Source organism: Sinocyclocheilus grahami, unplaced genomic scaffold (assembly GCF_001515645.1).
Source record: "Sinocyclocheilus grahami isolate Dianchi unplaced genomic scaffold, SAMN03320097.WGS_v1.1 scaffold978.1, whole genome shotgun sequence".
Classification (NCBI taxonomy): Eukaryota; Metazoa; Chordata; class Actinopteri; order Cypriniformes; family Cyprinidae; genus Sinocyclocheilus; species Sinocyclocheilus grahami.
The window spans coordinates 185,504-211,575 of record NW_015506157.1 but is presented as its reverse complement, the minus strand read 5'-3'; the positions used below and the strand labels follow the sequence as shown (position 1 = coordinate 211,575).

The 26,072-nt window shown below is 41.5% G+C and overlaps 1 protein-coding gene across 1 annotated transcript in view; it reads left to right on the top strand.

Moving 5' to 3' along the window:
- The window catches only part of LOC107565058 (dystonin-like), a 119,118-nt gene extending 100,394 nt beyond the window's left edge, over nucleotides 1-18,724 (top strand). Inside the window, exons 77-92 of the mRNA XM_016250241.1 lie at nucleotides 540-699; nucleotides 5,743-5,883; nucleotides 6,642-6,785; nucleotides 7,515-7,703; nucleotides 7,785-7,914; nucleotides 9,524-9,687; nucleotides 9,782-9,944; nucleotides 10,026-10,180; nucleotides 10,277-10,351; nucleotides 11,130-11,147; nucleotides 12,240-12,357; nucleotides 13,044-13,151; nucleotides 14,117-14,307; nucleotides 15,930-16,040; nucleotides 16,761-16,884; nucleotides 17,699-18,724. Coding sequence (XP_016105727.1) covers nucleotides 540-699; nucleotides 5,743-5,883; nucleotides 6,642-6,785; nucleotides 7,515-7,703; nucleotides 7,785-7,914; nucleotides 9,524-9,687; nucleotides 9,782-9,944; nucleotides 10,026-10,180; nucleotides 10,277-10,351; nucleotides 11,130-11,147; nucleotides 12,240-12,357; nucleotides 13,044-13,151; nucleotides 14,117-14,307; nucleotides 15,930-16,040; nucleotides 16,761-16,884; nucleotides 17,699-17,943 — 2,236 coding nt within the window. The 3' untranslated portion in view covers nucleotides 17,944-18,724. The remainder of the gene's footprint in view (nucleotides 1-539; nucleotides 700-5,742; nucleotides 5,884-6,641; nucleotides 6,786-7,514; nucleotides 7,704-7,784; nucleotides 7,915-9,523; nucleotides 9,688-9,781; nucleotides 9,945-10,025; nucleotides 10,181-10,276; nucleotides 10,352-11,129; nucleotides 11,148-12,239; nucleotides 12,358-13,043; nucleotides 13,152-14,116; nucleotides 14,308-15,929; nucleotides 16,041-16,760; nucleotides 16,885-17,698) is intronic.
- Nucleotides 18,725-26,072: the final 7,348 nt, after the last annotated feature.

The following is a 26,072-nucleotide window of genomic DNA, read 5'->3' as shown; positions in this document are numbered from 1 at the left end:
ACGCAAAATAGCTGAGGTGATTAAAAATCCCTCAAAAATGTATTGTCTGGGAACACTTTACAGTGAGGTCCTATTAGTAAATGTTAGTTAATGCATCAGCTACTAATGAGCAATACATTTGTTGCAGTATTTATTTGTTAATATTAGCACATAAAAATACAACTGTTCATTGTTAATTCATGTTAGCTCAGATCCATTAAATAATATTAACAGATTTTGATTTTAATGTATTAGTAAATGTTGAAATGAACTGACAAACTAAAATTAAGCATGCTTTAGAAGTATTTTTCATTGTTAATGTTAACTAATGTAGTTAACTAATGCCAACAAATGAAACCTTATTGCAAAGTGTTACCCATTTTCCTTTATGCATTCTTATGAATTCAAACCTAGCATATTAATGTTGAGTAAACAATATTTAATATCTGTGTTATTTGCCAACTAACTGTATGATTCATGGTCAGACAATATATATATATATATATATCATAAATGTCATAACTATGTATTTGACATCATATGGGCTATTTTTTCTACAGGCAGAATAAATTGGAGGAGGCTCTGCTGTTCTCAGGTCAGTTCACAGACGCACTGCAGGCTCTCATCGACTGGCTTTATAAAGTGGAACCACAGCTAGCTGAAGACCAGCCTGTGCATGGAGACATAGACCTCGTCCTGAACCTCATCGACAGCCATAAGGTACCCATATGAGTTTGACTCAAACCTGCTTCTTCATAACTGGACTCTAGATGGATGAACGAATGAATGAAATTGAAACAGATATCTAAATTAACGAAACAACATCATGAAAAACAATCACAGTATATTACATGATTGTTTTGGCACATCCCTAGATATTTTCAATATTCTCTCATAATCTTTGTCCATCCATTGAAAGTCTAGATTAAACTTTTTTTTTTCATTATTCTGTGTAATCTGAGTCTTCTGAAGAGACATGATTTGCTTTACATGACAGATTTAATTTAAGCTTTTAAACACATACATTTTAGGCACATACATTGGGCACATCAGCACATACTGTACTGTACGCAAACTCAACGAGCCAGAACAAACCCCATCTAAAATACAATTCAAATCTAGGTAAAAAAAAAAACCGACGATGATAAAATATGGTGATGACACAAATGAATAAAGTGCACCCTGGGATATACCAATCCGTGTATCATTCGATCATTAGTTTTTTTATTTAATATTGAAAGTAGAAGTATTGGAAGTATTTAGTATTGAAAACGGCTCCTTTTTCGTTTTTTTTTTTTTTTTTCAAAAAACGAAAAACAAGAATTCAGCTTAAATTTTAGTTTTTCGTTCAGGGGTAGAAAAATTAATAAACAGCTTGAATATTCAATTTCTACACATGGGCGAGAATTAAACACCCCTTTCTGCTGATTGGTCAGCCGAAGATCAAACCGTGCCGTCATCAGTTCTTCTGCAGTATCATGCAGCAGAATAATAGTCCTCCACTGCTGCCGTTGTATTGATTCTTAACACATTTATTGCAACTACATTTCATCTTTTTTCATCAAACAAACAGGCTAATGAATAGCTGGACACAACTCATACCGGGGAAGAGTCTAGACAGGGCTTTCTTCTGTGTAGATATAAATTCTATTCTTTGCATCAGCTGGCATGGCAGGGTATGATATGACAGCTGTCATAGCCTACCCTGCTCACCCAGTAAGTCTGTTTGTTTAATTAATTAATTAATTCGTTTCAAAATAAATATTTTAAACACTAAGACAAAAAGCAAGGAATAATAAATTGGCTTGGGTATATATAGGCCTATAATGTTTACGCAAGACCTGTCATTTTGACTGACAATCGGAGAACAACAGATATTAAATAGCCTACTGTTAGAGTTTTATAATGTAGTCTTGTGTTTTATTAAAATTGATTATAATTGATATGATATCTCAAAAGGATATGCACTTGTGCGCGGCTTGAGCTGCTGCGCACTCGCACTGCAACGCAAGATTTTCATAAAATATAATAACTTGCCATTTCGGTTTGTTTCTCACCAAACCCTCAGTATACCTTGAGAATGCTTGGAATATACGCCACGAGATGCATAGGATTATTTTACGACAGATATGCATCCGCTTCAAAACAACAAACAAAACCTAAAGTCACCATTCTCTGCCATTAAATTGGCAAGTGCCAGCAGGACATTTTTGTGTTATTAAGTAATAAGCCTTTAGAACAACATTAAGGTGAGTAGTCACTCTAGTTCACACAGTTCCAAAATATTGCGATGGGTTAAATAAACTCAATAAGCAGACAGACGCGACTACAGTCAAGCGCAGAAGTGCACAGGAAATAAGCAGCAGTCATATTTAAAGCAGTTAAAATTAATATTGAGTACCGATTGATGGTCACTTGGATTTTTTTCCCCATCGAGGGAAAATAACTTAATACTCCATCATTTATAGTCGTATGGTAAAATGTATATTTTTAATTGTGTAACGTTATGTTCAAAATAACTACAAAATGTCATGCCTTTGAAAAATAAAGAGAACAACAGAATGTGCTGCTTTAGCGTCTCGGTCTCCTTGAGCATCTTTCCGGCGCATGCCACAAACATGAACCACAGGGAATACTTGTCTTTTAAAAGGCTTCATTTAGATGATTTGACGTTAAATGCATCATATAAGTCACTTTGGAATAAATCACAGTAGGCCTATCATGATAAAAAAAAAATACTTTAGGCCAGTGTTTCCCAACCTTTTTTTAGTCGCGGCACCCTTTGGAAATTTTAACAAACTTGTGGCAACCTACAAAATCAATTTTGTCACAATATTTGAATTTCTAACTTCGATATGATCATTTGAAAAGCATAGATATTCGGTACAACAGGGAAGAACTGCAGAATATAATGTCATACAGATATTTTTAATATTATTTAAAAAATGTTGTCCATCAATGTTGGCAATCAGTAGGCTAATTTCTAATGAAGAGACCAGTTTATATGACAGATTTTAATGTAGGCTTTTATACATATGTAAACATGATTTAATTACCATTATAACTAGCTATCTCACAAATTTTTGCTCACTCAGTGTTTTTTTTATTTTACAGTGGGGTAATTTTGGTGCAGTAGCATGAGATAGCTTGATTTCAAACTTTGAATTGAATAAAAAATTACAAGTAAGCAGTCAGTAATAAAATAAAAACAAATAAAGAAATTAATAATGATAGCACAAATAAAAAATAAAATTAAATAAATTGCTTTTTAATTTTTTCAGGTAGGTCTAATAGGGTTAAGATATTTAACTCTTTTTTTTTTTAACAATTATCCAAATAATGTTTAGTCCTAGAAAGCTATTATTATCAGAACACGTGAGCATAACTTGCGGTTAGCAGATCAATGAATGAGAGGGCAGCATTACCAGAATTTCCCATATACCACACCATGTTACAACACAGTAGGGCTAAATATTAAAAAAAGATTTTTTACACGGCACCCCTGCTCTCGACAGACGGCACCCCGGTTGGGAAACACTGCTTTAGGCTATAGCAAATTATTTCTTGGACCCTCTATCACTTTAAGAACTGCTGGTCTACACAGAAGAAAGTCCTGTCTAGACTCTGCCACGTTTGAACATTTTAGCTATTTAAAAATATTAAAAAATGATTTTTTTTACACGGTACCCCTGCTCTCGACAGACGGCACCTCGGTTGGGAAACACAATCAGCAGAAAGGGGCGTTTAATTCCCACCCACGTGTAGAAATCGAATATTCAAACTGTGTATTAATTTTTCCACCCATGAACGAAAAATTAAAATTTAAGATGATTTCTCGTTTTTCGTGTTTTGGAAAAAAACAAAAAAACGAAAAAGGAGCCGTCTTCATAATCATGACGTGACACATGTCATGAATATGAAGGGTTTTTATGCATGTTTATGACAACTGTCATTAAGTGTCATTCACTCAGTTATGTCATTTTTTATGCAAAGATGACATTGTTTGAGATGTCTTTGTTATGGGCTATGGTTAGGGGTAGGGTTAGGTCAAATAATGTCCTCTTTACATTAAAAATTACATAACTGAGCGAATGACACTTAATGACAGGTGTCATAAACATGCATAAAACCTTCTTCATATTCATGACATGTGTCATGTCATGATTATGAAGGTGTCATGTCAGTCTTACGCACACCCCTTCAAGTAAAGTGTTACCAAAATTGTTTATAATAACAATTTTCCACATTCTTTTTGACCGTTAGAATAAAACAAGCTGCTGTAGCTACTGTAAAAACATCTATGTAAATCACCACGGTTTTGATTGGCTAACCCTGCATGTAAAATCAGGAACAAAACAAACTTACAAGTGTCAGAATTGCTGTCAGATCCAGAAGAGTTTGTGCTGCTCCAGCCTTCAATAACCAGACCACAATGTGACACTCACTGTTCGGCCTAATGCTGGGATTCTTCTGAAGGAAATGAAGAGAATAGGATCAGGAATAGCATCTTTTCTAGTTCATTACTTCACTGTGATGGGATGACTGATATCACAACCACAAGGATTTCTGAAAAAGAGACTTTTTATTTACTGTTAAGGAAGCTTTTGTGTATGAAAGTAACAGTATATTTGAACTCCAAAACATAGGGTATCAGAGGATTTTAAAAATGCTCATTTATAGGCATGGTAAAAAAAATCATTAAAAAAACTTATTTATATCTTATATACTGTATATAGCCCCGCAATAACCTCCCCTTGCTGGGTTGCGTCGAAAGTCGATGATCTTGTATCGATGATAGCCAGAGATATTGTCAAAATAAAGATTAATATATTTGGCATTTCAAATTAATGTAGGCCTGTTACATTCTTATTTTTATTAGGCCTTTTATTATTATTATGAAGTTACTTTTATTATTAAATTAAAATGACAATTAATTTGCCCCGCAATAATGACGTGCTGCGAGGATAACAAAAGATTAGGCTATATATTTACTCCTCAATTAAAATTTTTTTTTTTAAAAATACAGGTCTATGCAATGAAATATAGGCCTATGATTAAAATATGAACACTTCAGTCATCAATAAAAATCAATGAAATAAAAAGATTTTATTTCAAGCACCGACTTTCAAAAACAACCTTTTTAACACGAAATATGTTTCTTCTCATTTTTTTTCACTATGTAATATTAGAAATAGTTAGCTATATAGCGTTATCAGCATATGTTGAAGTAGATTGGTCTCGTCGTCTCTGAGAGAATATGCGGCGTCAGATGGTGAAAGCTACATCGTTCCGTTTTTACTTTCACTTTCTGCATAGTGAATTGAATTGAGATTAAGACGTTCACCGGCGTAACTCTTGGTCAAAGTTTGCACGTTGTTTGTGTGTGATATCCATTGGCTCGCCTTCATGGTTTAAAATATTTCCAACATTTCAACGTAACCAGTTACCAACGTACCAAACCGAACCGTGACACCACTGTGTCGTATCAAACCGAACCGTGAATTTTGTGAACTGTTATAGCATTTCTTTGTTGACACCACGACACCACTGTGTCGTATCAAACCGAACCGTGAATTTTGTGAACTGTTACACCCCTAATATATATATATATATATATATATATATATATATATATATATATGTATCTGTAAAAGCAAATCTGTATATTTTATAATAATAATATTTTTTCTGTAAAAAATAGTGAAAAAATATCATCAACTATAAATTGCTCTCTGTGAATGCACATGTTGAACACGTTTGTACACTGTTCCTCAGGCTGAGGAGTTCCACTCCACCGTTCATATCTTACTGGAGTGGCTTGCAGAGGCCGAACAGAGCCTTCGCTTCCACGGTGCTCTGCCTGACGATGAAGAAGCCCTCCGCGCTCTCATTGAACAGCACAAGGCAAGTTTCCCACAACAATAACAAAGAATCCACACGTGTGACGTTTACCTTGTAAAACCTTTCAGTGACAACAGCATATCAGTATTTACTGGCAACAATGATGGGCCACAGTAAACACAAAAAATGAAATTGTATCTGTTCTACATTACAACATTGAGTTTAAATGCAAGTGTGTGCCAGAGGGATCGTAATCTTTCCAAGACAGAACGTGTGTGTGTGTGTGTGTGTGTGTGTGTGTGTTTTCCACAACCCTGACATTCTTTTTTTATTAGCTCCACTCATAATGCGAGGTAGTGATCCGTAGCCCGGTCTCTCTCCACGTCCAACTGAGTAACAAAAGCCATACATGGCTTCAAATCTTTATTAACTACTGCTTGCCAGGAAAGAGTTCCCATATTTCATCTCATATAGTGTGACCTCATATTCAATATCCAAAATAGTTTGTTCCCCCGAGACATTCACGTTCACAGTTTGAGAAAGCAAACATCCTGGGAGATTATATGTTTCATCTTTGGTAAAGACGCCAGTTACTAACGATGGGTAGTAATAACTAATCTCTACATACTGAGAATCATAATTCTTTGCATTGTGGTGTCTGAGCCTTCTCTTGAAATGGCGAGCCAAATGCGTTTCACACACCTAACTTTGTCCTGAGGCATGATTCGTGTCCTCGAATCATGAAGCAGTGTTGTTGGAGATGGGCTACTCTTTGTGTAACCATGGCCATTTAATAATGGAAGAACATTTGATGCATGCAGGAGTTTATGAAGAAGCTGGAGGAGAAGCGACAGGCCCTGAATAAAGCCACGAGTTTGGGAGAAGCCGTCCTGTCCATCTGCCACCCAGACTCCATCACCACCATCAAACACTGGAACACCATCATTAAAGCGCGGTTTGAGGAGGTTCGTCCGTTTCTCCCAAACATTCTGATGAGAAGCACATCATATTTAGGCATCATATGTATATTTTTTATAAAAGTAGGTTACTAAAAGTAAAGTTCTGCTCACTTCAAATCATCCGAGGGACATGTAAAATGTCCAAACGCATTCAATGACAGATTTTTACCACAATAACTGAAAGAGTGAGGAAAAAAAGAACATTTGGTTGCACAAAAAATGCAGAAAACATGTATCTGCCTCAAACAACACTTTCAAGTGTTTTTTCAGATTTGACACCACTCTCATCTGGATCAATTAATCCAGAAACTAGTTATTTTTCAAAAGTGCTAATTTTCCTAACTTTAAAAATACAACAGTTCCTTGCACAAAAAATGCAGAAAACATGTATCTGCCTCAAACAACACTTTCAAGTGTTTTTCAGATTTGACACCACTCTCATCTGGATCAATTAATCCAGAAACTAGTTATTTTTCAAAAGTGCTAATTTTCCTAACTTTAAAAATACAACAGTTCTAGGCGGACTAAAAAAAACTATGTTTTTCTGTCATTTCCGAAAGTTGTGTGAAGGCAGCCAATCAGATCTTGCCAGATTAAGAAAGTATTTTCCTGTTTTGTGTGCTGCTTCAAATATCTGGGCTGGTAACCAAAAGGTTGTAGGTCAGATTCCACAGTGGATGATGCATAACTGTTAGCGCTGTGTACGGTATGATCAGATTTCTGTGTGATGGTCAGGTAACGGCCTGGGCCCGTCAGCACCAGCAGAGACTCTCCAGTGCTCTGGCCGAACTGCTGGCCACTCAAGAACTGCTGGAGAACCTGCTGAACTGGCTGCAGTGGGCGGAAACCACGCTCGGCGAGAAAGACAAGGATCCTCTTCCTCAAGAGTTAGAGGAAGTCAAAACGCTCATCGCTGAGCACCAGGTACCGTCAAGAGCTGCAACGTCATTACATAATTAGTATGAATTGTAGGAACAAGCTGTTTGTGTCTCCGTTGTGCACCAGGCATTCATGGAAGAGATGACCAGAAAACAACCAGATGTGGACAAAATCACCAAAACTCATAAGAGAAAAGCCACAGCGGATCCTCCGGTTCAGTCTCAGATCCCTGTTCTAGAGAAAGGACGGACAGCAAGTGAGTACCAGCATCCAATCTGAGCCCCATATTTTCATTCAATTTGGCACAGAAATAAATAACAGCCCACATAGAACAAAATATTTTTTCTGGTGTTTTTTTGTTAGTACTTAACAGAAAAGATTATGCATATTTTAAATAGACATCGCAATAAACATGAAGTTGACTTTATAGTAAGTGAACTAAAATAAACATTAACAAAATCTTAATTGAAAATTCTACTTTAATATGATAGCTTATTTAGCTTTTGTTTATGGTGAAATTAAGTTGTAAAAAAGATTTGAGCTTGTGTCTAAAAATATATGGTGTTTTGTATGGTATAAAGTATGGTGTGGTCTTTAAAATAAATACACTTTTTACTTAGTTTTTGTCTTTGGGATCAATATTCTTGATTAATATTAAATCAAAATGTAAGTTTTGAACTAGGGCTAGGCGATATGGCCCAAAAAAATATCATGATATTTTTTTTCATATCAGTCAATATCGATAAACTAATACATTTTCCTTAACAAAATACATATCTAAATAAAAATATATATTTTCTTAGTTTCTGCATGTTCTAATGAGTGATATTGTTTCAAATCAAGAAACAGGTTTGGGTTGCCTGATAATATTAATAATAATAATAATATCACTTTTTTGTCTCTTAGAAATGCACATTTGATAGTAGCTTGAGTTAGGATGCAGAGGTAAATTTTTGTTCATTATCAAAATCAGTAACATCTGTGAAAAATTGTAGCAACCTCAGTTTTATATGGTTACATTTATTCTGACCAAGTTTTTTTTTTTTATTAAGCATTGGTCTCCCACAGTAGCATACATTTAAATCTACCCTAGTTTGAACTGTGATCCGAGTGGATAAACGGTCTGTGTGGCCCAATTCAAATGAGTCAAGCTGTTTCGTTCCGCTTTTGGCGCATAAACATTATATAGAAAATGTATCGAACTCTTCATATCGTTTTATCGAGAAAAATTATATCGTGATAATCATCGTTATCGAATTATCGCCCAGCCCTATTTTGAACCAAACCATAAATATAATTTGAGAACTAAATTTGGCTGTAACACATTAGTATTTTTGTTTGTTTTTGGTCCAAAGTAAACTCTTTTTCAGTGAACTTTTATGAATACTGTGAATCCAGACATACTACTCCTTTCACAAACTGATTTTCACCTACTGCAGTAGCGAAGTATGCAATTTGGGCACAGCCCTAGAGTAGACCAGTGGATAAAGTTTTGGGCTCATAACCAAAAAGCTCTAGGTTCAAATTCTGCAATGGGTCACCTATGAACTCTTTAAGCAACACCACAGCCCCCTTTGCCCCCCACTTATGACCCTGGGTTTACTGTGTGTCATCTTCATCACTGTCCTAGTATTATGACTCTTCCCATGTTATTCTCTCTTTAGGATGAGCCACTTATGGTGTAGCTCTCCTCATTTAAAAAAAACAGCATCTGTTAAATGAACAAATGTAAATGTGTGCCCTTGAGCTATACACTAAATGACTAATTAATGCTAATAATTAAGTCGTACTGTCCACCAATCAGAAGTGCACTCACTGGTTGTTTAGGTTTGGCTGATGAAGCCATTTGTTTGTTTGGTCATCAGGAAAGAGATCTCCTACACAGTCCATGTTCACCGCAGCATCACAGGCACAAATCGAGACTAAGAACCCCCGAGTGAACCTGCTGGTCAGTAAGTGGCAGCAGGTGTGGCTGCTGGCGCTGGACAGGAGGAGGAAGCTCAACGATGCTCTGGACAGACTAGAGGAGGTCAGACATACATACACACCTGACCTCACACCTGTCTCAGACTCCTGTCAGGTGCCTTCCTTCACATTCATTTTGAACGCTCATCTTCCCTCAGCTGAAAGAGTTTGCCAACTTTGACTTTGACGTATGGAGGAAGCGCTACATGCGCTGGATGAACCACAAGAAATCACGTGTCATGGATTTCTTCCGCCGTATTGATAAAGACCAGGATGGCAAAGTCACAAGGCAGGAATTCATCGATGGCATCCTATCCTCAAGTAAGAAAAGATTTCAAACCGTGTGTTGTTTAGGTCTAAAGATTCTCAGGCTTTGCCCTAAACGCCTCTCTGGTCCTGTAGAGTTCCCCACCAGTCGTCTGGAGATGAGCGCTGTGGCAGACATCTTTGATCGGGACGGCGACGGCTACATCGACTACTATGAGTTTGTGGCTGCTCTGCATCCCAACAAAGATGCTTACAAACCATTAACCGATGCTGACAAAATTGAAGATGAGGTAAATGTCATCAGCTTACTTTCTGGAAAGTTCTACGCAATAATTGGACGTTTCTTGTAGTCGTTTTCAGACTGATTTATGACTTCATGTGTTTAGGTGACTCGCCAAGTTGCAAAGTGCAAATGTCCGAAACGGTTCCAAGTAGAGCAGATTGGCGCCAACAAATATCGGGTAAGTGGCAGATTTTTCGTGCTTTCTGGACGAGTCGAAAAACAGAGTTAGTATGGAAGCCTTGGCCAGGATTTTCAAAATAAAAAGACACAAATAAAATTCACAAGACCCTCAAAACAATCAAGTACTATTATATGGTTGTGGAAACAAGGTGATGAATGAAATAAATAAATTGTTTATTAACCTAAGTTTGCCATTTTACAAAAAAGGTTATCTCGTTTCTCAGAAAATATGATGTCAAAAAAAATGATGATGTCAAAATATGATATTTTTTTGTGGCGACAACTTAATTGTATGTAAACAGTCTAGCAAAGTTCAGTCAAACATGGCCTGTATCCAAATGAAAAGGCCCTGATTCCTTGTTTCAAAGCTGATATAAGGAATCTTTGTGTTCCACAGACCCCTGTTAAACTGCTCCTCGACCCAAACCTTTTTGCCCCGACACTGCTGTTGCCAAAGCAGTAAAACTTACATTTTTACATGCCATTGCATTTTTTAGTCTCTCAAATGTGAAAGTTTTAGGGTTTTCCCCCGGTCCACTTCTATCCAACACTCCTAATAAACTGATCCTGTAACATTTGGTAACGGTCAGCCATTCTATTGCATAATCTGCCTATAATAAATACATATTTCTTCTGATTGGCTGGAGGCCTGTAACTGTGCCACTCTGAAGAAAAGTTGTATAGAACTTCTTTTGTATTTTATTTTTTTTGCCTTATTGTAAAAATCAAAAAGAGTTACTAATGTTTGTCTTTTTGCTGTTTCCCCCCCACATCAGTTCTACCTTGGAAATCAGGTATACATGCATAGTGCTTTTGATCGTTTTGTTTTATCTGATTCACTTTCACTGTGTCTTTTGTTCTAGACGGTGCAACTTCTGTATGCATATTTGGTTTGTGGAAAGACTTTGGTATATGGTATGATTTCTTATTTTTATTTTTTTTTGAGCAGAAAGCATGAGGCCATAATTTTCTGTGCTGTGAAATCCGTATGCCTTGGCCATATCCAACTGGCAGCAATCATTTGGCTTGTTGTTTTCTTTAGCTCCTATCTTTGGCATGGAGGATGAAGAGGAATGCTATGCTCAAGTGTTCCCCTACGTCTCCGTGCCAGTGCCCATATTTGTATGAAAACACAGCCTCAGAAAGAGTGTACAGTAGAATGCGCTGATAGCACACCCTACTGGACACACTGATCGTGTCCACCTTGTTTTAAAAGTGCAATAAGTAACTTTTTCTGTTGCAATAAAGTTTCACACATAATTGGTATATCTGACAAACGTTTAACATGATGAATTACTATGAATGTAGTTGTTTATTTTGCAAAATAATTGTTTATGCAATATATATAGGACACTTTTGAATGTGGAATAAAGTCATGGGTTACATACGCCAGCAGATTGAATATTTCTGTAATGCTGTTTATTATGAAAATATTTTGCTTTTGCTTCACCCACGCCCACAGGTGGCAGCATAAGGTCCAGAACCACTGTCAGTAACACAAACTCTGAGATGACTTTGTGCACCTTTAATGACATATAATGAACCACGCCACCACACAAGATGTTTTTTTTTTCATGATCAATCTTAAATTAGCACAAAGCCACAAATGAAACCAGTTGGATTGACCACTCATTTCACGTATTTTGGAATGAAACCAATGTTGTCAAATGGCTCAGCAGAGCAACAAGAGGAAGCCAGACATAAACAGAACAGAAATAGCATCTAACTGGGACTAATAATGTTGTGATTTGACTCACTGCTAGTTTTTACTATTTTGAAAAGTGTGTTACAGGACCCAGGTTTCTGATGTTGCTCTGCTGCGTGCCTGTCACTGACAAACATGACTGTATTTCGGAGGAATGACTATGTTCTCTGTTCGTGTCCAGTTTGGAGATTCGCAGCAGCTGCGGCTGGTGCGCATCCTGCGCAGTACGGTGATGGTGCGGGTGGGTGGTGGTTGGATGGCCCTGGATGAGTTCCTGGTGAAAAATGACCCGTGCAGAGGTAATGTCCACTTTATGTTGTACTGAACTGCGGCTTACACTGTTCAGACAGGTATTTTAAATCCATTGATATTGGGAATAACACAATTGTTCAACTTGTTTTATAAACTGTGTTTTATTCCCAGCCAAGACATTATGTTGCAGACACAAAGGTTCTGTTCCAAAAACCTAGTTGGGTTTCCTACATAGACAGCATTTGAACAGTTTCATTATTATGCCGCCTTCTAAGATACCTCGTTTTGGCAGTGAGTCCTTTATGGTGAAGCCAATCCCATATAGCACTGACACCAGCTTTGTTCAATACTAAACAATGTGTAGAACAAAAAGATCAAGTCTCATTTAAAAATGGACTACTGTGTCACTTCCATGTCAGTTCAGATGCTGCTTTACAGGAAGCACCTGCCAGTGTAGACAGTAGAAAGCAATGCAGCTCACTAGGTTTTGGAACAGAATCCAAAATTCCCAATAATTAAAGCCGTTTAAAATTTTGGAGAGTTGAGAATGTTACTGATGGATACTCTTATGTAGGCCGTAATCGTTTGTTGTGGCTGAATCTTTTCTTCCTGCACTCTAATTGGCTGTTTATGGGATTCTTAAAGCTTGCCGGTCTCTACCCATGAAGCCTTTCTTTCAGAATGTCCCTTCTCCTGCTGCTTTGTTTGTAAACCCAATTATCGTTTCTTCTAGTTCACCACCACGGGAGTAAAATGTTGCGCTCGGAATCCAATTCTTCAATTACTCAGTCTCCTATAGGTTGGCAACTCTCACACTTTCTCTCCTTGCTCCATCCCAGTGGTATGTGTGCATCCCAGTGTGTGTGTGTGTGTGTGTGTGTGTGTGTGTGTGCTGCAGTGATCCCTGAATGGTATTCTCATTAACATTAATCTCACGCTTCCCTTTCCATCGTGCTGTCTGGGACTGTTTAGCATGCGGTTTTGTGTTGTGTCCTCTCTCGCTTTCTCTGCATGTGCTTATTGTAGCTCTGTTGCAGTGCAGTGAAACTTGCTCGACAATCTCATCTATGCAAGATAATGCATAGATGAATAGTTCATCACATTAAAAAGAACTATACACAACAAACCAAATATTTCTTGCTAAATTGTTTTTCTAAACTGCAGTCCCTGAAGGGTATCCTGTTCTATTATATGACAATATATATATTTTAATGCAGCATCAATGAATTATTTAATTATTGATATTATTATTTTTTATTTTTTTGCCAGTGATGTGAAATGCATGCAAATCATTCCTTACATCAAACCAAAGTGCAAATCCATGTTTTTCTCATTTGAGTGGGTGCTCATCATTCCCCAGCCTGGTTAAAGATACTTTCATAAAAATCAACCCAGATCAGAACCTTTACAATGGCTTTCTGAAATAAGTTCCTGAAACTTGTTTTAAAGGAATGTTTAGGTTCAAAACAAGTTGAGCTCTGTGAACAGCATCTGTAGTTTGCTGTTGAGTACCACAAAAAATGGATTTGCCCCTCAATTTCAATCAAACTTGTGAACAAATTTGTTTGCAGTAATTACTGTGGGGTGATTACATTGATATAGACAACTTCACAGATCAAATAATAAACAGTTTAATTAAATCGACGTGTAATTGTTGGTACCACAGATGTAGGGCATAGACCTCAAGTTGAACTAAAGCCATAGTATTCCTTTGAATTTCAGAGGCTTATTTTCTGAACCGGTGTAAAAGGTTTTGCTTTGGCCTTGGCTCCAGGCTCATTGCACTGTTTAATGTTGTTCCTCCAGCTAAGGGCAGAACCAACGTGGAGCTGCGTGAGAAGTTTATTCTCCCAGAAGGTACCACCCAGGTGATGGCCAGTTTCCGCTACAGAGGTCGAAGGTCACGGCCGTCCTCAAGAGGCACCTCCCCTAACAGATCCAACTCTAGCCACAGCTGCCCCGCACAACCCAACCCACCCGGCTCCAACACACCCAAGGTATGGATATTGTTGATTAGGGTGTACAGAAATGTGTAATTCTGTTATGTTTTTGTCACATTATCCTGCCACCGATCACGAAGCTTGGTTCCAAAACCTAGTGAGCTGCCTTGATGTCCACTGCCTACATAAGCCGCTTTTCCACCGAAATTACCTTGAACAATTTGTCCCAGGAACTTTTTTTCCCCCCAGACCTGTTACTGTCTGCGTTTCCATCACAGCCTAAAGTAACGTGAAGATTAGGCAAATAGTCTGGTGACGTAGGACTGCACGCAACTGCTCCGTTTCTCAATACCAAGTATGCAAATTTCGGACGTGCGTCCTTGGTAGTTTGGACTTTCTGGTAATTCTGCTAATGGGACAGCAGCGTACTTGATAACGTCAGTCAGCTCGCTTTGGGTACTGCAATTTTCCTCACTGTATTTACAATAAGATAATATATGATATCAAACACCACTGCCTCTTTTCGTTTTCATTTAAACATTAATAGCTGCAGAAATGTAGTTCAGGGAACGTACATATATTACAATGAAACAAAATATATCAAACAGCCTCTTTTCAGTTTCATTTTAATAAAGTTCTAAATATATATATACATTTGTATATAAATATATAAAGTTATGAAACCTAACTTTGGGCTCAGCCAAAACGATATGACCTGGAACAAATAATAGATTCATGAGACCAAAGATCACCTGTTAGATTTACCCAAAACAAATGATATCTCATGTTTAACCACTACAGAGACATCAGAGCCAGTAGCAAATGTCAGAAGGACTAGCTGATTTGAGGCTGCTCTCGTCGGGATACATGAGCACTGAACGCCCGCTGATTGCCTGGAGCTCACATCTCCACATTTTTTTAAATAGGCGCTGTCTTTATAAATAAACCGCAGATTTGAGTTTTAAACGGCTATATTCTCGCCTGAAATACTCTTAAAACTACACACAATAACAGTAATATTTAGAAAATAATAATGCGAATAAATGGTTGTTGAAATACAATGCTGTGTGAACTCAACCAATCAGCATGTTCAGCGCTCAAGTCCCGCCCCCGAAAGTTCCGGACCTTTGAAAAAGTGCTACCTCGCGAGCAGGGACTTTCTGAGGGGCAAATTTTTACCCGGAACTTTATTTAGATCCTGGTTCCTGCGGTGGAAACACACCGAGTACTGGCCAAAAGTCCCTAGTTCCTGGGAAAGTTCCAGCGGTGGAAACGGGCTTATAGGCAGCTGCTTTGTAAGGCAACAATCTGACTGACTATAGCATATAGCATAGCACTTTGTTGCTAATCTATCAGAATAAAATGCATAGCACACATGAAAACTAAAGTGTTTTTTATCAATATTTAGTAGTAGTCATTCAGTATAGAATGAATCATGTTTATCGTTTAAATTCATCTCACTTCATTGTTTGAATCGAATGGCCAAAAAAGTTGTTTTGGAAGGCAGCATAAACATGTATCTGTGACATCTGCCTTACATAGGGTGCTCACTAAGATTTGGAACAGAGCCATACATAGCCCCATCATTATTTGTTGATATATAATTGTTTCCTGTATTGTCTGTCTTTTTTTTTCTATTGCTATCCTTCGTCTGTGGTTGATCCACAATTATTTCTCAGACACCCCAACATGTAACCCGCAATTATGATAAACCCTGGCTGACAAACAGCAAATCAGCTACTCCTCTTAAATCATCTGACTCCTTTGACAGCCAAGGGTCATCCAATGAGGTATAGTGCTTAAGAAACAAGTGACAAATCCCCATCTAATCTCCGTCTCCTGACCTCTGTCTCTGCCTTGTTACTGATCTAATTGCTTCCTGTGTGGATTTGGGATTGAGTTCAATCTCTTTCTCTGGCTTTGCAATGATGCATGGAAGTGGTCCGTTATTAAGGCGGATGTGTTTGCTTCGACCCTCTGATTCTGATCTTTAAACCTCTCTTTCGCAAAGGGGATGGTGTGATTGTCTTAAATCAAATCAGCTTGATATACAAAGACAGCCTGGGCCTTTTCTAAACTTCACCCTCTTTCTCATTCTTCAAGCACTAACTGAATAATGAACAGTTTTCTGTCCTCTCGCCACTAAAACTCGATGCTTGTAAGATCTGTTCTACATCCAGAACTCGAAAGGGTTTCTTTCTCCGGATGTGTATGGCTGAATTTGATTCAGTGTAAGCAGTATACTGTCATTTTCTTGTCTGTCGTGCATTTATTCCATCATTCTGGACATGTGTTGTACACACTGCAAAGATTTGAGATTAACAAACACATTGAGTTGTGGGAGTGATATGAAATACTGAAGTCACTCCTAAACTACCTCTGTCAAGTTAATGTTTCAGTCAGGATTTCGGTATATCTGCATTTTAGAAAGCTCTTCTTAGCCAAAGGTTGCTGTCTTCATTGTCCTGTTCTAATTGGCCTATTCGTTTCTGAATCATGACATCTTTCAGAGCACCCCTATTCAGGGCAGCAAGCTTCGTCTTCCAGGCTATCTGTCGGGAAAAGGCTTTCAGTCAGGAGAGGATGGATCCTTGATAAACGCTGCAGTCATGAAGGCCAGAGGTCAAGCCATGGGTGAGTCGGACACACCTTCTGTTCTTCATAATGTTTTGCTGCTGCTTCTGTGCTGAATATTCACAAAACACTACATTGAGTTTATTGAACTCTGTCGCTTGTTATTATGAGACTATAAAGATCAGTTTTGTCGGATCAAATCTGTCAAGTATTCAGCTATGCATCAGAACACAGAACAAAACTTTTAAATATTATGTAGGCTAAAATAAACTTTTAAATATTACTGTCTAATATGAATAATAATATGTGACTGTAATAGGGCTGCCCCAACTAAAGATTTTTCTAGTTGAATAGTAGGTTGTCCATTTAAGCTATTAGTCCACTAATCGCATGTTTAAATTAATTTAGGTACTTAATTACTTGCATTCAAGCACACTCATAAAGCTTGCTGCAATGTACCCGCAAAAGTAATGACTATGTGTTGGGAAAATAGCCAGATATAATTATTCATTAATAAACAGGTGTTTTCTTAGTGTATCAGCTGCAAAGATGCTGACTCACCAGCTCTGCAGCACAGTTACATACCTTTAGAGAGTAATGCACTTTCCATACTGATTACATAATCAGAGAAATTCTGTTTTTGATTTGAATTGGTTCATTTTAAAGTAGACATGTCAAACTTTCTATATATATATATATATATATATATATTTTTTTTTTTTTATGTCTGTGAGGCAAGTAGTCTATAGACATTTTGGTTCGTTTTTTTGTGACATACTCCAGAAAATATCTCTTTTTATCTTAGTCATGAGCCATTATGTGGATGTCAGGGTCATAGTACTGAGATGTAACTGACTGTGAACTTTCTTCTCAGGGTTGAGTAAGATCCCAAGCAGGCCCGGCAGCAAAGCAGGAAGCCGAGGGAGCAGCCGCCGTGGCAGCGACGCCTCAGACTTTGATATTTCAGACATCCAGTCGGTTTACTCGGACGTGTTGGAGACAGTGACAGTGACGCCGCGCTCAGCCTCACGCCAACACGGAGGCAAACCCTCCAAAATCCCAACTCCCCAACGGAGGAGCACCCCTACTAGCAAACTGGCTAAGACCACCAAGAGATAGTCAACAGTCCAGGCCCCAGAAGCGGCCATGTTCCAGGCCTCCGTTCTGACAGCACTGGCTTAGCGCACACTAAATCGAGACTGGACAGACATAGATTCACACTAAAGACTGCAAAGTGTTATCATTTTTAAAAAGCGTAGCGAGATGTAAATTATTCTGTTGTGAACGTGAAAAAGGAAGTTCATGTGGAGTGTGTGTGTGGAATGCAATGGCTTTGTGTATTTGTCCTGTACTTTACGTGAATGTTGCGTCAATAATATTTTGTTTGATCACTGGGAAAGGTCAGCGAACACAAGAAGACTGTATGTTGTTAGGTAAACTAACACTTTTCCACATGTTTGCGTTGAGGGAGAAGCTGAATGTACAGTCGTTTCCTCCAGCGGACATGCTGGTTGGCGATAATATGCCCTTGTATTCTGCCAGGACACCACAATTATTTATTCATCTATTTAAAGTGCAATGACCAGCTGCTGTTATGCATTTAAAGGGCAATTCGATACCACTGCTACACTACAACTGTAACCCCTGCTATCATACACTACAGTTAATCCAGATCATGGCCTTTAAACTTGCGTATAAAACACCCGTCTGTAGCACCCGCAGTAATGTTCGCTTCTATCAAATCACAGATTGCGTGCCACCTTACTGACTAGAACTTTCTGACTAAAAACATTCATAAGTGCAATCATGCCTGTGTACTCTATGGTTCCTTTTTGCCTGAGTGATGCAAATTACTCAACTTTTTGTAATAAATATGCTTGCAGAAAGCTCAACAATATATACAACCTTCAAAGTCTCATTTGTTTCCATCTGTCCAAGGTCTCTGACTTCTGTAAAACATCCAAGCGAAGAGGCATTTTGACTGAGGCACATTTACGCAACAATGTCTCAGGCCGGCGATTAACAAATCTTGAGAAGAAAATAAAACAGTTTATGAGACTAAAGTGCAGTCAGTGGCAGTCCCTTTGCCAGTAAATAGGACCAAAAACATCTTGTGTAAAGCTGCCAGATGGCCTTTAATGTTGGTTGGATTAATGTTAGTGTGTGGGAGTGTAATCAGATGAGATGACATGAGGTCAGGGATGCTGTGGCGTTAATCCTCAACATCCTCCTATAGGATATGACAGCCTAGTCCTGCACAACACCTGACAGCAGGGGGTAAAGGTAATTTTGATTTGGCTTTTGTCAAGGTCTACATCAATCACAAGCCATTCGATATCATGATACCATGTCATGTCATACAGTGCATATTTCAGTGTGTTGCATCATAAACTAGAAAACCAAAATATTTTTGTTTCTTCCCCGTAAGACCTTCGTTCATCTTCGTAACACAAATTAAGTCGGACTTCAGGAACTCAGGAACTTCAGGAACTCGAGCTGCATTGTCCCTATCTTCTTCCTCACCTACCAGATCCAGCGCCCTGCTCTCGGGATTCGGAAGCCTGCGGTTCTTTCACCCCGGTGAGAGGGCTCGACGCTCCGCCTGTCTTCCTCTGAGGAGGTTGATATGGAGGGCGTCGACGAGCTCGCCAGTTGCACAAGCATCAGTTACACAAGCATCAGTTACACAAGCATATTAGGCCTAATATTATAATGAGCAGCTTACTGTGAAGCGGAGATCGCGCAGTCAGCTCTCGGGAAAAGAGCGGGGCTGATTGTGCTTTACCCGCGCGCATTATGTCTGGGGAGTGGAGCTCGCGCAGTCAGCTCTCGGGAAAAAGAGTGGGGCTGATTGTGCTTTACCCGCGCACAAGCATTATGTCTGGGGAGTGGAGCTCACGCAGTCAGCTCTTGGGAATAAGGGGCTGATTGTGCTTCTCCCTGCTGAACGCTCCACTCCCACCGGGCACGCTCCGAGGAGTGTGTCAGGGCTTGCAAGCTCGCGGTTCGGTCCCGCTATTGCTGAGGCATGGCGGCGATTCAGATCACAGGGATCGCATGTGGATCTAGCGAATGGGTTGGAGACGGCTCGTCCTTTCTTCACCTGCACTCCCTAGATCTAGCGCTCTCTCTCGAGGCTCGGAAGCCTGCGCTGTGGTTTCTTCCCCCTCTGAGTGAGAGCTCTGCTGCTGTAGCTATTTTTCTCCAAGGAGATTGATATTGTTTGTGTGACCAAGCGGCTCGCGCGCTGCCGAGGCAACGCGTGTGTTACATCATTTTCGATTTTTGATATGAATCTTATTACACCAGACTGTGTTTACTCGTCTGGTTGTTTGATTGCATTTAATTCTGAGGAATAAAATTAAGTATTTATCTGACTATGAGAAGTTAGATATATAGGGGCTCTTGGGATAAACATTTCTTGAGTAAGAGCATGTGTTTACCTCTCTTTCTCTGAGGAGGTTGAGGTGGTCAACAGGGGCTGCTGGGCGGGAGCAGCCCCAACCAACCGTGTTCCAGCTCCTCATATAGGGAGCGTCACTTCTTGTACTCCTCTGAATTTAGAGTCTGAGTGGCGCTCCAGGGCCGAAAGCTTCTAACGGAAGGCGAATCTGCGGACCGTTATTCCCACTGGATAGTCTTCAGCTAAAACGTCCTGACGCCTAAGGCCCAGGACTTCTGAGGGCCGGCCCCCTCTGGGGAAGAGCGGTGTACATCTCATTATACGGTGGCCGTCCCTCCTCAGTGCTCTCAGGAGGTCGATCTGCCAATCCTGCCACCTACGGTGCTTCAGGGCGCAACGGTCGTCGGCGAGCGGTTCTCTCAGTCACTGCCTGGAAACGTAGCGGTACTAAGAGGCTCGCTACCTCTTCGGAGGTTTCTAGGGCAGCTAGTTCGGCCGTTCCCTGCTGGTCCCCACTTCAGGGCACCGACCTAGCCGCTCTAAGTGCGCCAGAGGCCAGTCTCGAGAGACTGGTTCCCTTAGTAGGTCACCTGGCGGCGTGGGAGCTCCTGCCAAGCGTGTCTCATTGGGTCCTGCCCCGAGCAGGCTCTGGTTCTATCAGTCTAGTCTTCATAGGAGATGACGCAGGTCTGAGGACTGTCGTTTTCAATAGGAGACTTCAGCTTAGAGAGTCCTGATGCCATGGCTCAGGACTTCGGAGGGCAGGCCCCTCTGGGGAAGAGTGGTGTACGCCTCATTATACGGTGCCCATCTCTCCTCAGTGCCCTCAGGAGATCGATCTGCCAACCCTGCCACCTACGGTGCTTCAGGGCGCAGCGGTCTCCGCGAGCGCTTCTCTCAGTCACCGCCCGGAAACGTAGTGGTACTAAGAGACTCACTACCTCTTCGGAGGTTTCTAGAGCAGCTAGTTCAACCGTCTCCTGCCGGTTCACCGCTTCAGGGCACCGACCTAGCCGCGCTGATTACACCAGCGATCTCATTATTCGTTATCTCAGTCTCGAAAAAAAAGAGACTGATTCCCTTAGTAGACCTTTTTGGCAGCGTGGAAACTTCTGCCAAATGCGTCTCAGTGGGTCCTGCACACTGTAGAAGAGGCTACCGAATCAGGTCGGTTCTTCTCCTCCTCGTTTCAATGGGGTCATTCCCACTCTGGTGGGCTCCAAGCAGGCTCTGGTAATGGAACAAGAAGTTAACACTCTCTTGAGGAAGGAGGCCATCGAGGTGGTCCCTTTTCTTGACAGACAGTTTGGGAGGTTTGCTTTTGGAGGCAAAAGCTTACCAGGTTCTTCCGTCTGCCTTGCACTCTCACCCCACACTTTCACGAGGTGTGTGGATGCTGCTCTGGCTCCTCTGTGACTCCAGGGCATCCACATACTCAACCACATCGATGCTTGGTTGATATTAGCTCAATCTGAGCAGATGGCGGTTCAGCATCGAGATGTCGTTCACGCTCACTTGTAAGAGCTGGGGTTTAGCCTTAACGCCAAGAAAAGAGTGCTTTCTCCAGTACAGAGAACCATTTATCTGGGTGTGGTGTGGGATTCGACCACGATGCAGGCACGTCTGTCTCCTGCTCGGTTTGAGTCGATCCTCACTGCAGTCGCGAGAGTGAGAGAAGGCCGGTCACTCACTGTCAGCAGTTCCAGAAACTGCTGGGTCTGATAGCAGCTGAGTCCAATGTGATACCTTTTGGCCTGCTGTACATGAGACCCCTACAGTGGTGGCTCAAGACTAAGGGGTTCTCCCTGAGGGGAAACCCGCTCCGCATGCTCAAGGTCACGCGGCGATGCCTACGTGCCTTAGACATGTGGAGTAAGCTTGGTTCTTGTCTCAGGGCCTGGTGCTGGAAGCTCCTTGTCGCCGCGTAATGCTAGTGACGGATGCGTCCCTTACCGGTTGAGGAGTGGTCATGAGTGGCCGCTCAGCCCGCGGTCTGTGGAGCGGCCGCCATCTCACGTGGCACTTCAACTGCCTGGAGATGCTGGCTGTTTCTCTAGCATTGAAACTTTCTCCCAGACCTAAGAGGTCGCCATGTGTTGGTGCACCGACGACACAGCGGCGGTTTCTTAAATCAACCACCAGGGAGGTCTGTGTTCGCGCTCCATTTTCAGGCAAGCGCACCAGATCCTTGAGTGGTCCCAGGGCAAACTCCTCTCGCTGAGAGTAGTTCACATTCCTGGGCATCTCAATATGGGAGCAGACATCCTGTCGAGGCAGGGGCCGAGGCCCGGGGAATGGAGACTTCACCCTGATGTGGTGAAGCAGATATAGAAAGTTTTTGGTTCTGGAGAGAGTGTGCCTGGACGGGGTCAGTCTACTGTTGGTAGCCCCGTTCTGACCAGTCCAAGTATGGTTCTCGGACCTGATTTCCCTTCTCGACGGCTCTCCATGGGAGATTTCCGTTAGGAGAGATCTCCTCTCACAGGCGGAGGGTACTATCTTTACCCCCGCCCGGAGCTGTGGAAGCATGGGTGTTGCCCCTGGGGGGGGGCACAACTCGCAGCTACCTGTCTCTCAACCGAGGTTGTTGAGACCATTCTCCAATCCAGAGCTCCCTCTACGAGGAAACTGTATGCCCTGAAGCGGAATCTTTCACTTCTTGGTGCAGAGACCGCCAGCTCGACCCAGTTTACTGCCCAGTTGGTACAGTGCTTGAGTTCCTGCAGGCCTGTTTCTCTGCAGGGTTGACCCACTCCACCTTGAAAGTCTACGTGTCGTGGCCAGTCAGTGGGCAGACACCCCCTAGTTACACGTTTCCTCCACGGTGCACTGAGGCTGAGGCCTCTGGCCAGCGAAGCTTATGCTAAGCGGTGGATCAGGATGCTTTTTCATAGCCTCGAGTCCTCTGATCTCCCCTCTTCTTTAGGGGTCAAGACTCACTCCTTCTGAAGGCCGCCATCTCACGTGGCACTTCAACTGCCTGGAGATGCTGGCTGTGTTTCTAGCATTGAAACACTTTCTCCCAGATCTAAGAGGTCGCCATGTGTTGTTGCACCGACGACACAGCGGCAGTTTCTTAAATCAACCACCAGGGAGGTCTGCGTTCGCGCTCCCTTTACAGGCAAGCGCACCAGATCCTTGAGTGGTCCCAGGGCAAACTCCTCTCGCTGAGAGTAGTTCACATTCCTGGGCATCTCAATATGGGAGCAGACATCCTGTCGAGGCAGGGGCCGAGGCCCGGGGAATGGAGACTTCACCCTGATGTGGTGAAGCAGATATAGAAAGTTTTTGGTTCTGGAGAGAGTGTGCCTGGACGGGGTCAGTCTACTGTTGGTAGCCCCGTTCTGACCAGTCCAAGTATGGTTCTCGGACCTGATTTCCCTTCTCGACGGCTCTCCATGGGAGATTTCCGTTAGGAGAGATCTCCTCTCACAGGCGGAGGGTACTATCTTTACCCCCGCCCGGAGCTGTGGAAGCATGGGTGTTGCCCCTGGGGGGGGGCACAACTCGCAGCTACCTGTCTCTCAACCGAGGTTGTTGAGACCATTCTCCAATCCAGAGCTCCCTCTACGAGGAAACTGTATGCCCTGAAGCGGAATCTTTCACTTCTTGGTGCAGAGACCGCCAGCTCGACCCAGTTTACTGCCCAGTTGGTACAGTGCTTGAGTTCCTGCAGGCCTGTTTCTCTGCAGGGTTGACCCACTCCACCTTGAAAGTCTACGTGTCGTGGCCAGTCAGTGGGCAGACACCCCCTAGTTACACGTTTCCTCCACGGTGCACTGAGGCTGAGGCCTCTGGCCAGCGAAGCTTATGCTAAGCGGTGGATCAGGATGCTTTTTCATAGCCTCGAGTCCTCTGATCTCCCCTCTTCTTTAGGGGTCAAGACTCACTCCTTCTGAAGTTGGCCTTCGGGACGTTGCGGGATGTCCCCGCCTACTTTGTCAGGTGCCTTCCTGCATTCTGCACCACTCCTGGCTCCTTTCTCTTGCCTTAGCTGTGCTCTTCCACACTAGGCAGGGATTGGTAAGTCTGGCCACGTGGGCATACTCATTCCCAAAGCGTTTTCCGACGCAGCTCGAGTTCCTGAAGGGGAACGTCTCCAGGTTACGAATGTAACCATGGTTCCCCGAGGGAACGAGACGCTGCGTCTCTGTGCCATACTTCCGGCATTCCTGTGAGCGCTTGCTTCATTCCTAGAAGCTGACGCCAGTTCCACCGCACGTGCTTTTATAGCTTCCTGGTCGCAACGTCACTCGCCCATGACGTCTCGCCCATCTTTTGGACTGATTTCATATGTGATTCAGAGCATGGTCACGCTGGGGGTGTTCCCAAAGCGTTTTCCGACGCAGCGTCTCGTTCCCTCGGGGAACCATGGTTACATTCATAACCTGGAGACGATATTTTTGATGGAAGCTGAGCGCTCTCTGACCCTCCATAGACAGCAATGCAACTGTAATGTTCCCAGGTCCAGAAACGTAGTAAGGACATCGATAAAACAGTCCATGTGACATCAGTGGCTCAACTTCAGTTTTGCGAAGCTACAAGAATACTTTTACACTTCATGTAAAAGTGAATTTTGCATCTGATGTCCCCTTTAAGGCACACAGTGGACAGGTAAAGCCAGGCGTTCACTAATCACTCTAAAAATGAGCAAAGAATGCATATCTGAAATATGGGCATGTGATAGCCAGGGTATTTGATTAAGTAATCTTATGACATACAGCTTTACCATCCAGACAGATCATAAACTTGCTGATGTGGAGCCCCTCTCAATACATGCTGCTGAGAACCATGCTGAGGGAGAATATGTACCTGGAAAGCTTTCGATTGTTCATTCCCATCATCTGTCACCAACATTACAGCTGCGTTAGCAAATGACAAAAAGGCCAATAATGAATCAACACGTGTCAAGGCCTGTGTCTCATTTAAAATGATCCATGTTCAAAAGAAGAGTGCTACAAATGGGCCTAACAGGCTGGCCTAATTATGTCACCAATTTCCCAGAAAGCATTAACGGCTGTTTCTCATCTACAGTAAAGATGTTCCCACCACATCCGATGGTTTATGACTTTATGTTGATTACACAAGTCCTAATGGATGAACTGATAGGATCCGTGATGGGAGTAAGGCAATTGAAACAAGGTCAAATCTGTAAAGACTGTCAAGTGCTAAATCCATCACAAATATAAAACAATCAAACAAACACTGACATTGCTCGACAGACTGCGCTCGAAAAGCCAAAACTGGTGTGAATTTTGTGGGCATTTTTCTCAAAAGGCATTTTGAGAAATGACAACAGTTGAGGAAAAGTATAAGAGAATTAAGATGGCAGTTAAATAGATAAAGCTGAGATTGTAGGCCATCACCAAGGAGTGCTGGTTTTCTCAAAATGTGTATCAGAAATTGCCCGGTGGAGTTGTTTAGTCATGACATTTTGAGTACTCTAGGTAAACTCTACACAATACGTTCACTCCTGTAATTCTAAGGTACTAATAGCTACCTTTTAAGGGTAGATAAGGTACAGAGGTGTCTCTTTTTAGAAATGTACAAAAAGGTATATACACTCTAAAAAATGCTGGGTTAAAAAGGGGCAAACCCAGCTATTGGGTTGTTTTGACCCAGCGGTTGGGTTCAAAACATCCCAACCGCTGGGTCAAAACAACCCAATAGATGGGTTTGTCCCTTTTTAACCCAGCGCTGGGTTATATTTAACCCAGCATTTTTTAGAGTGTATAGGGGGACGGGATATGTTTGGGTCACTGCAGAGTTAAGTAAGTGATCACCTTTATATAACAAAACATTGCCCCCATCCATTGGGTTCTTAAGAATTTTTTATTATTTGAAA